The sequence below is a fragment of the Thermochaetoides thermophila genome (assembly GCF_000221225.1).
Source record: "Thermochaetoides thermophila DSM 1495 unplaced genomic scaffold scf7180000011806, whole genome shotgun sequence".
Classification (NCBI taxonomy): domain Eukaryota; kingdom Fungi; phylum Ascomycota; class Sordariomycetes; order Sordariales; family Chaetomiaceae; genus Thermochaetoides; species Thermochaetoides thermophila.
Window position 1 is genome coordinate 2,382,299 of NW_006383023.1, and position 11,400 is coordinate 2,393,698.

Sequence of the window (11,400 nt, forward strand, 5' to 3'; positions counted from 1 at the left end):
AGCTTTAAAGCTTCCTCCCAAACATAAAACTCCCATACATCCCACCGACCTCAGCCCTCGCCACAGGGATCTTCCTCATTCCCCAACTCTCCGCACCCATCTTCCACCTCCTCCGTCCATCATCTCTCTTCTTGCCCTTCGTATCCCTCACGATCCATCCTCTGCTCCCCACTTCGCTCAACCGCCATCCCATGCGCTGCAAGCTATGCGCCACTCCGCTCTTGCTAACCCGCCGGAACACATCCTCCGCGAGCTCGACAACTTCAAGGGGTTCCGAGAACGACTTGAGGATGGCACACTCCGAGGAAGAAACGAGATACACCAGATCGAGCTCCGTCCCCCAGAAGTCGGAGAGATCAATATATCTTAGCGAGTGCGGCACCCAATCCAGCTGCATCTGCACCGCTTCGCCCTCAGAAGCCGGCTCATCCGGCACAAAAAGCCGATTCACGTCGCTCAACGTCAAGCCCCTACCGACCGCCAACTCCTCCAGGTGCTTGCTCAGCCTCCTCAAGCCCCTGATATGCTCCTTCTCCATGCGGGCGCCCTTCAAACTCAGACTCTTCAGCGTCGGCGGGAGGAGGGGCAGCAGTTCAGACACGTGCTCGGCATCAAACAGCTCATGCGAGCGCGCATCCGTCGCTAGACTCAAAAACACAAGCTCCCGCGCGGCGGGGTGATGCGCCAAAAAGTCGATGACCGCTCTCGCGGACAAGAGAGTGCACTTGGCGAGATTGAGATGCGTGATGCGCGCCGAGGCGGGGATGCTATGCAGGGCTGCATCCGTCACCCTCGTCCCGGCGACATCCAAGTGCGTGAGGCGCGGGCAGCGCGGCAAGATGTGTTCAAACACGCTCGAGGGGAGGGTAAGGCACTTGTGGAAGGAGAGACGCCTAATAGTTAGCGCCACGGGCCAGTCGGGCCCGGTGATGGCGGCACTAAAAGCGTTCTTGAACTTCGCCGACGTGCAGCCGCAGAAATCGAGGGCCTTGATGCGGGGGAGACCCAAGAACAGCTTGCGGAGGACAGCCTCGCTGAGGTCATCGTCGATGTACTCTTGGGCGAGGAACTCTTGCAGGTTGGGGGTGAGCTCAAGGCACTGGAGCAACGTCTCAGACGTCAAGTTGCGAGCTTGCGAGCGCTCGGCGGCTGTCAAGAAGAGCTGGCCCGGGTTGAAGTGGCAGAAGTCGAGGCGGCGGACGATGGTACCGAGCGTAGGGTGGGCGGCGACGTGGTTGAGGAATTTGCGGAAGATGCGGGAGTGTGGGATGGTGATTTTGCTGTAGAGGGTTGTGAGGGTTGCGTAGTGCAGGGTCTTGGAGGTCAGGAGCAGGGACATGAGGTCGACGTTACGGCGGGTAACACCGTTGGGGGGGACGTCGAGGGCGAGGAGCTCTATGATGGAGGCTTAGGAGGGTCGGCGAGTCAGCATACATCCTTCATTACGGCACGGAGTCAACCGTCGAGATTGGGGAAACATACTCAAAATCTCAGGCGGCAACCTCTCGATGGGCGCCTGGCCTGGCTTGTTCACGCCCTTGTTCTGCTCCTTGCCTTTGGCACCAGCCCGCTGGCTGGGGGTCGGCTGGGAGAAGACATGGTGCAGGATCTGGAGATCGCCAAAGCTCTTGCTGGCGAGCTTGCCCTTCACCTCGATGCCCTTCCAGCCCCTGAAGGACTCTGCGGGAGTCCAATAACCCAGGAGCTTGCTGTGGGGGTTGGTGATGGGAGGTTGGAACTGAGCCTGGATCATGGTACCCTTGTATGGTTGTGTGGTACTCTCGGGATTGTTTTGTTGTTGTTGTTGCTGTTGTTGTTGTTGTCTTTGTTGTTGATATTGTTGTTGGTGATCGGACTGGGTATTGTTGTGGCCGTCGGTAATCCGAACTCTCTTCCTGCTCTTCAGTTGCAGGACGTCGGCGTCAGGGCTAGGACTGCGCGAGCGGAGGTCGACGGCGGCCTCGTCGGCGCTGGAATAGTCGTCGGAGGAGTCGAGGGTGTAGTAGGAAGAGATCTTGGATGATGAAAATGTCTGCGCAAGGATGCAGTCGTTTTCGCGGATTGAAGAGAAGGATGAGCGCGAGACGCGGTCCGGCGTGGAAGCCCGGACATACTGGGGAGCCTGGGCATGGTCGTCGGGCATGGTGGCTTTGTAGTCTGGGGACCTTGGTTCAAGTAGCATCCGAAACGGGGACAGGGGTGGTGTGGAAGTGGACAAGAGGAACATGAACGGCCCCCCAGGTGGATGCACAGAATGTCGGGGCCGTCGGGGTCGGGGGTCAGGTTGTCGGGCTGGAGTCTAGGGCCTGGGGTTGGGAACGCGCACCCGAGGAGGTCAACAGGGGGGGGGGAGGGGGAAGGTAAGGGGGGAATTGGGCGGTTAGCCGTTTGCGTTTGGACAGTCTGGGGATGCCAGCAAGCCCTGCTGATGTGCTTGGGCGCAGGAAACGGTCAGGTGCGCGATGCAGGAATGCGATGGCGACAGGGAGAGTGTGTGAGAGGCTCTCAACAAGGGCAGCCCGTGGTCTCACAAAGCCAGGCGGGGACCGCTGCGGAAGCCGGCTGGCGTGTTGCTATTAGTCAAGGCGGCGACTGGTTAGGTAACAGGAAAGCTGGCAGGACGGCTGTGCGGGGAAAGGCGAGCTTGGGTGTCGCTTGGTGTCGCTTGGTGTGTGTGCTTGGAATTGTTTGATTTGGATGGGCTGTTCGAGAGGTGACGATGCTTGGCGATGGTAATGCAGATGATGCTCGTCGACGTCAACGCTCGACTCGTCACTCACTGGCTGCTTGGCTGGCAGCTGCGAGTACGTTTTGTTTGGTGATAAATTTCCGAGATTCGCGTCGCTAGCACTGGTCGTCGACGATTGCCGTTGGTCGATGCGGCTCGAGATGTCCAGGCCGATGCCGTGATGCGGGGGAGCTTTGTTTGTATCTTGATCCGTCAGTTTGCTGCTGGGCATATATCACACGGCCTGGTGTCGCTGTTGGGTATGACGGCAGCAGTGCAGCCAGTCGGGTAAGTAGTAATACCTAATATGGAATATTTATCGATGGATGAATTGGATGGAGAGAGAGAGAGAGAGAGCTTAATCGTCCCGTGTCGTCTTCTCTCCGCAATGCCGTTGATGCAATGGGATGATGTCGTTTGGTCGTCAGATGGCCTGGAATTCCACGATTTTCTTATTCCAGAACCAGACTGCAGATTGCAATGACAATGGCAATACTTGGTTTTTTTTTTTTTTCGGTGCTTGCACAGGGCCCAAAAAAAAAAACCAAAACAAGGTACCGGGTACCACTCGCTGGGAAATCTGAAGCTCTTCTTCAGCCAAACCCCGGCTTCGCTGCAATAAATACCATCACCAGGATCGCCGAGGAGGTCCGAATTCGCATGCCAGCTCGAAAAATATTTCGTCGTTCCTTGCCGATGGCGAGCCCGGCTCAGCCTTTGTCACGTCGTGTCACCTGGGCCAATTCTTGACTCTCTGCTACGCTTCTGGGCATCTGGGCACGGCCGCTCCGACGGAGTGGTTGCAGCAAACCATCCCCACCGATGCGGAGGCGGATGGGGCGTCATCTAGGCCGGATGGATCCGGCCTAACTCAAAATCTCAGCTTGTCTCGTTGTCCATGCAGCATCTGCAGTCTCTGCGGCCACGAATGCTTCCCTCTCGTGTTTCTTTGCGACGCTATTCCAAGAAAAAAGTGGAGCGCATCGCCTGTCGAAGGCCCAAAATTTTTGGTCACCTGGTGCTGTAAATTACATCCTTATGTTACATTGTTACCGCCTTACCATCCGTTATGCTAGCATTGTGGAATATATTCCCCAGCTGCCCCCCTAGCTGTCAAGTCGCCCGCGATGTTGCTGGCGTGCCTGGCCCGACCACGCTGATGTGTCACTGCAAGAGCCAGCACAAGCGCGATTGTCATCGCTGACGTTTTCCAGCGGGCCCTAAGTGTGATTGAAGCGATTGGACAGCCTACGTCACCCGTCGATCGCCGTTGGGAGGAGACCTCGCCACTGTCGAACTTGTCGAACCTGTCGCGTTTGACTGCGACCATGACGGTATAGAACCTGTTGCTGTCCTGTTCATGTATGCTACGGATAGAAGCAGCCCGATTTTCCATGACATACCATCACATCATCGGTCCATGTACAACAACCTTGGACAGCAAAGAGAGGGAGAGAAAAAAAAACAAATGGCTGGGCACAACAGCTGCACGAATCCGCCTGAAGCCATACGCCATACGTAATGGCTTTGCTTTCTCCACCATCTCCGGTCCATGGCTCACGGCTCGCGATGCGAGATGCTGATGCCGGCAGCTGAGACTGTTTCTTGCCATTTGACCATGTTTGCGGCCTCGAAATTCCTGTGCTACATGGCGCAACGTCGAGACAGCACCAAGCTACCGTGGTAGACCCTTTAAGCCGTTGGTTGCTCATGGAAGGTTAACCTGCCCCCGATCCGTCATGGATGGATGGGAGCCCCCTCCTGCGATGATGCAAACGCTGTCTCCTGTCTCTTTTGTCTTCAGAGCCAAGCCCGTCGCCTGACGTTTCCCGTCTGCTGGCCGCTGGCGTGATGTTGCGTCGCCTGGAGACCGCCGCATGTCATAGGCTCGAGCACGTTAATCTTAGCTAACCGTATTGCCCTTCCCGGCCCGTATTGTATTTCTCATACAGCCCAATACAACCACCAACTCATAAACCCTTTGCTCCTCCTTCTTGTCCTGTCTGCCAGTGAGGAGACCCGGCACCTGATGCCACGGCCAACATCGTATGGATGATGAGATTGCTCATTTTCGTTGACCCAGTGCCTGTTGCTGTCGGAGAGACCCTCGCATTTCTTCTGGCCTGGGGCAGTGCAGCAGGGAGAGCAGCGGCCAAGCCGAGAGGGACACGTTTTTCTTTTCTTTTCTTTTCTTTTTTATTTTTTACTCTACTTTTACAAAATTTTCATGATTCAACACATTATTTTTTTTTCAAGTCCAAAAAACAACCATCCGAAATGCTGTTCACGTGGTGCCTGATCACCTGGGCATTGGTTGCCGCCCCTCCCTTCTTGACGGCTCATGCGGCTGTTGCCATGCGGCCAGTGCGTGCTTCGGTCAACCGAAGTCTGGGGCAGGGAGGAAAAGGCAAACCTCCAGGAGCCGCTTGCAACCGCCCCCGGAACGGGTTTAGGACCGTTTAGGCAAACCCTTGCTAAATCTGAATCCCCGCGGGTTTGGGGGTATCGAAACATTTTTTTTCTAAGGGGGGATTTTTCGACGATCTTGCATCCTTTCAAACTTATGTTTTTGTTGTCATCATGGTTTACTCTTCGACGGCGGCGAAAAAAGAAAGCTTTCGCTCCTGTCGTCACCCCACCGATGACGCCAGCCAATCCAAGTGCAGGAAATCATCCTCTAGGACAGGGGGCTATGGGAAAGTCGGTTTGGAATGGCGTAGATCCCGACTCCGACAGTGATGATGACGGGAAAAAAGCTTGGCTTCGTTATCGGGTTGCCGCCGCGGCGCCTATGAGCGGCAGCCCGGTTTGTGTAACGGAACTCGGGACGGGGGACACCGTTGATATCTTATCAGTGCTCGACAGGTCCTGTCTGTAAGTTGCCTTTTACAACCATTGTAAACTTCAAAGCACTCCCTCTCTCGTAGATTGAAGATTCTCAACACTCAGGATAACCACCACCACTACCACAAGGGGGTCTTCCCCTCGCCTATTGCTCGCAAGTCTTTTTGCTCTCTCTCTCTCTCTCTCTCTCTCTCTCTCACCGCACAGTTTTTCTGCACTGTGCCAGCAAACTGTGTCGTACCGAAGTAAAAAACTCGAGTGCTCACATGATCCCGTCCCTGCCCAGCCAGTTCAGCAAGCAGGCTATTGTCTCGTGGTTGGGCTGAATGTATGGAAAGAGAAAGAAAACTTTTTTTTTGCAAGGTTTGACCGAATCCGGAGGAGTTTTGTTGGACTCGTATTCGAGGCCATAACAATTCTGCTCTGCAATTTTGGTTGTGTGATAGGATTACATAGAGAAAATTGGACATGAAAAGCTGCCATATGCCTTGCGAGTAAAAACAAAAATGTGCGGTAGTCAAAAAACTCTTCAGTTGGTTGAAAAGTCTTCAAGAGTCTTCTAGACTGATACATGTCTCTCTTATCTCGTAACTTCTCTCTATTGACATGACTACCAACCTACCAATTTCCATACACCATCCTTCACAACCACAACTAGATGCAAGAGAACACAACTTCGAGTCTCCCGAGCAACTCTCCGTCCCCTTTTGCCAGTCTCCCCCCCCCTGCATTCAAAGCGATGACTACTTAGATGATTTTGCACACAAAAACCACGGTGCATGCGTCTTTCTCCTGATGGTTTCGCAGATGGGAGGGTGTTGTGGTTTAGTCGACCATTAGTCTGTCTCTTTAAGTGTCTCTCTATATGGGTGTCGGTAGCCAATTGGAACAGGCACCTAGTCACCATGTTGTGTTTTGTTTTTGTATATCATTCTAAATTATAATGAGTGTGCTTAAATTAATCGGGAGATTAGGCAAGTATTCACCCACGCAAAATGCCTTGCTTGGAAACCCAAATTCAAGCGAATCAAACCCTGTCTCATCTTCCATGTTCAGAGAGAAAAAGTGGGCAACACGTAGTCTCATCTACCCTACCTGTCCTGTAATATCCCTTGTTGTCACCCGAAACTTTCCCTCTCTCCCAACACATGAGCAAAAGAGCCCTAGCAGCAACCAGAAAAAGTAGCGCACAATGCATATAAACAGAGTACTAGATCGATTGACCTCTCATCTCAAAAAATTACACTCAACAGAAACAGAAGACCAGAGAAAGAAACAAATACATAAACACCGTCCATGCAAGCAGCAGCAGTACTCGAAACCCATGAATAACCACCGACGTCCCAAGCCAATGAAACTTATTTGCCATCGACCCATCCATCCATCCATCCCATCTATGCACGCACTTCCCTCTTTTTTAAATCCTCTCATCATCCACTGATGAGGTCAACCGCGGTCGTGATCAGAAGGGAAAAAAAAAAAAAACAAGACCAGCCCATAATCAACAATCCATGATCAATTATGAGCTATGAGGAGCAGAAACTGGTCTGGTCTTTTATCTCCTCCCTTCGCCTATCTTCAACCGTTTCTTGCAGTCTTCGCAGTACCATTTCGCTGTTTGGTTTTGACACACTCAGTTAGCACTCATATATCAACCATATCAACCATCAACGATAGGACGACTTCCAAGTATTCTGAGCAGCTTAAGCTAACTCGCCCATTAATCAGGGCAGACGCTGCTCGGGTAGGTGGTTAAATGGAGAGAGGATATGGAATATAGAGAGAGAGAGAGAGAGAGAGAGAGAGAGAGGAAGAGAGAGAGGAGAAAAGAGAAAGTAAACATACCATTGACCCTCGGCGCAACCCTCAACCCAACACACTCCAGATGGAACCACTCCCTAGGACACCCCTCCCCATCACAAGCGACCATCTCGCCATAACTGACCCCGTTGCAGATACAATACCGGGGCTCGTCCTCCTCCACTTCCTCTTCTACTTCTTCCACCTCTTCCTCTGCCACCTCCTCTTGTTGCTGCTGCTGCTGCTGCTGCTGCTGATATTTACTACTGCTGTTATGCGAGTTGCTGTTGCTGTTGTTGTTGTTGTTATTGTGGTTCGCTTCTCGCCGGGTACTCCTTCTCGTGGACGTATGCCCTCCTCCGTTGTTATTGGATGCGGCGCCGTCTTGCGATTGCTCATCTTGTTGATGACCCTGCTGCTCCGCATCCGGCATCTCTTCATCCCCATCGGGATCGACATGGGCCACCGCTGCTGCTGCTGCTGCTGCTGCTGCTTGAGCATTCTTCCCGCTGCGTTTCTTAGACTCCTTCCCCTGGCTGCCACCACCCTTTCCAGAGTGGTGGTGGTAGTCTTTTTGCCCACCTGCATGCGTCTGCTTGTTGCTGCCAGTGTCAGACTTGTCATCAGCACCAACACCCTTGGCTTGCTTTCCACTGGTGCTGCCACCTGAAGACGAAGCTGATGAATCTTTCTTGTCACTGTCCTTGTCCTTTTCGCCAGCTGAAGGCTGGGAAATCGACGCGGTACCCTTCTTATGACCCCTCTTAGCCGTGCTGCCGGAGCCATTGCCAGACGCACTCGCGCTTGCACCACCCGCAGCCGCAGCATTCCCCAGGGTACTGTTACTCGCGCCTGAGCCGACCCCGTTCCCACCATTCTCCCCATTCCTCGAATTCCTACCGCCCCTCGAAGAGCCCGCCCCAGCCGCTGCCGTCCCGGCCGACGACGACGAAGACGACACCGCTCCAATCCCAGCTCCGGACGCCCCATTATCGGGGAACGACCCAATCGCCGGGGTAGAGGGCTTACTTGTCCTCCCAGACTTTGTCTTCGTCCCCGTGATCGTCGTATTCGACCCGGAGGTAGGAGCAGCAGCCGCAGCCGAAGAAGCAGAAGCAGGCTGAATCGTCAAATTTGCCGTCGTCCCACCAGCAGCAGCAGCAGCAGCGGCAGCGGTAGCAACACCCTCCTTCTTCTCATCCTGCTGCTGATCTTCCTGCTCCAGTTTCGGATCCTTCTTGTTATTATCATCACCACCACCATCTTGAGCAGTAGCATCATCCATCAATTCAAGTGTCTCTTCTCCATCGGGATTGTTCTCTACGGGGGAAGCTTTATTCGACGCAGCGGCACCCTTCTTGCCGCCGGTCTTGGTCTCCCCCGCGGCAGTCCTGGTGCCGTTACTCTGGCCATTGAGATCCGGCGTGCCGGGGACACTGCCGTTCTTGTTTGATGGGGCGGTAGACGACGGCGGGCGCTTGTCGGCGCCGGCCGTCGAGTTCTGACGACCACGAGATGAAACAGGGCGTGTGGTCGGCCCGTTGCCGGAAGCAGCACCCGATTGTGAGGGGGCTGGTGAGGCACGGCTGGTCTTGTTGGTATTGGTGCCTGGTTCGGGGAGGTTGCCGAGGACTGGGGAGGACGTAACGGAGGGTGAGGCAGTTGCGTTGGTCCTGCTGTGGAGGACGTCAGTAACGGTGTGTTTCTCGAGGAGAGACAGTTAAATTAAAACTGGGGAAAGAGATGTTTGGGGAAGGGTAGTGGGAAGGAGAGAGAGAGAGAGAGAGAGAGAGAGAGAGTGTGTGTTTCTGTGTGTGTGTGTGTGTGTATGTGTTAGACTCACCTCTTCTTCGTCTGGTTGCTCGCCGTCGGCAGCGCCTTGCGCTTCTTGCCCGTCCCTCCCTCCGGGGCGGGCGTCTCGCGCGGGCTAGTCGTCCTCTGCTTCGCGCCACTGCCGTAGACGGTCGACATGGCGCGCTCGGTGGGAGTTCCCCCATTAGACTTGGCATTCTCAGTCTTCCGGCGCTTGGACGCCGTGGTTCCAGACCCGGCGTTGCTAATCCCGAGCCCAACTGGCTGGGAGTCAGGCAGGGGCTTGCGCGACTTGGCTCCAGCGCCCTTCTTGCCCGTCCCAGCCGAGTCCTGATTCTTATCGGTATCATCATTCCCCGCGTTCTTGCTTGCGCCGCCCTTCTTGCCAGCACCCTGCTTACCACTACCGCGAGAAGCCGCGTCTTCAGCAAGCTTCTCGGCGGCAGCAGACAGGGCAGCGGCGCCATCGCGACGAGAGCGCTCGGCCTGCTTCTCGTTGGCCTTCTGCTGCTGGCGGTTGTCGATGTAGGCCCAGTGGGTGGTGCTCCCCCACTTGGCCTCGTCGCTGAACTCGGCCTCAAGGTGTGGCCAAATCTCCTCGATGCGCGCCAGCTGCTTGTTGAGTACGTCGTTGGCCGTGGCGATGACGTGGTTCTTCTCCTCGAGCGACACCAGCAGCTCCTGGATCTTCATGGCCGTCTCGTGGAACAGCTTGCGGCGCGGCAGGTTCGCGGGGTCGAACACCTCGGGCGGGTCCATCGGCGGCGGCTGGAACAGCCCGAAGATGGAGGCGTTAGCATGTCGATGGGCATTGGCGACGGCACTGTTCGAGGCATCAGTGTTCTGCTGCCGGGGGATATCCGGCACGGGGGTGTTCAGAGCATCATCAAGCAGCTGAAAGAGCGTCTCTTCGGGCGCGAATATCTTGGCGTCGACCTCTTTGAGCAGGGTGAAGTGGCGGACAAGCTCTCGGGGCAGGGCCGAGATGGCGTCGGCGAAGTGGGTGACGCCGGGCAGGATGTTGATGGGCTGCTCAGGGGCAGGCGCGTTGCTGCTAGACAGTGGGTTGTTAGAGCGATTGAGCGTGGCGGACCGCTGGGGGTTGATTCGCGTCTGGCGCACCGGCTGGGCCCTGCGACTGGTCGTGGTCGTCGAGGAGCCAGCAGCGGCGGCGGCGGCGGCGGTGCTCGTCGTCGAGGGTTCGGGCGCCGGCGGCTTTGCTGTCTTCATGGTCAATGGCCGCAGTGCGCACGTTCCGAGACACGACGATGGGAGCTGGCGTCGGACTGAGAGGAGCAGGGGCCGTGTGTGGGATGTGGAACGAAGTCAGGAAGTAAGAAAAGAAGAACGGAAGCGTGGGAGAGTGGACGTCGAAGACACCGGGGGGGGGGAAGGGAGAAAAAAAAAAGTCGAGTTTGTGCAAGTGATACGGCGGCAGTCGGCCGACAGAAAATATGCTGGGACCTAATGGGGATGCAAAACCATATCGCCAGGCCTTTGAACGCGGGGATGTCGTGGGGAGCGGCGTGTGTGGTATCTGGTGCAGAAAAATGGGCGAGAGTCGAGGGCGGGAAACTGCCTTTCCACCTACTTTCTCGCGGCCGGCCACGGGCGAAACGGGCGACAAGCCAGGGTGCACTCTATCCACAGCAGCGACTCCAGCACTGACGCTGGGCTGCCAGCAACCGTGCGGCTTGGGATTGGCCGGTTGTGGAGGATCGAAGTGGGGCCAAGCCGAAAACCAAGCGTTCTGATACGTCACTACTGGCCTGCGCGGGTCGCGTAGATAAGATAAGAGCGAGGAGACGCGAAGGTACGTGCCCTGACAGCCGATTCGGCTGGGGGAGCTTCACGAGCCCAATAAAGACGTTTGGCTGCTGCATCTCGTCCCGCAATTTATGCCGGTAACACGGGACTCAGGTGCGCCGGCTTACATCACGCCATATATGTTAGGAGGGGCGTTCAGAACAAACAATACTGCCGCCCCCCTATATCAGGGGAAGCCTTCTACACTTATCGAGGAACAGTCTCAAGAAAAGAAAATAAAAATAAAAATTCCATCCCTCATCCCATGCCCCTCTTTGCTCTCTCTGTATCAGCTGTATCTGTGTCAACTGTAACAAAACGCCTCTAACCCGCCATGCGCCCTGTGTAAGTTAACATATGAACAGGAAAAAGAAAAGAAAAGGACAACAACAACAACAACAAAAAAAAAG

At 55.2% G+C, this 11,400-nt stretch overlaps 2 protein-coding genes across 2 annotated transcripts in view; both read right to left on the reverse strand.

Moving 5' to 3' along the window:
- Positions 1-4: 4 nt before the first annotated feature.
- On the reverse strand, positions 5-2,143 carry CTHT_0006740 (uncharacterized protein; the record flags this gene model as incomplete). Its single annotated transcript, XM_006691143.1, has 2 exons — positions 5-1,407; positions 1,483-2,143. 2 exons carry the CDS (start codon positions 2,141-2,143, stop codon positions 5-7), a joined length of 2,064 nt encoding a protein of 687 aa, XP_006691206.1.
- Positions 2,144-7,127: 4,984 nt separating this feature from the next.
- The window catches only part of CTHT_0006750 (uncharacterized protein), a gene marked incomplete at both ends in the record, with an annotated part of 5,822 nt that continues 1,549 nt past the window's right edge, over positions 7,128-11,400 (reverse strand). The window contains 4 exons of the mRNA XM_006691144.1: positions 7,128-7,186; positions 7,418-9,048; positions 9,216-10,459; positions 10,776-10,953. Coding sequence (XP_006691207.1) covers positions 7,128-7,186; positions 7,418-9,048; positions 9,216-10,459; positions 10,776-10,953 — 3,112 coding nt within the window. The remainder of the gene's footprint in view (positions 7,187-7,417; positions 9,049-9,215; positions 10,460-10,775; positions 10,954-11,400) is intronic.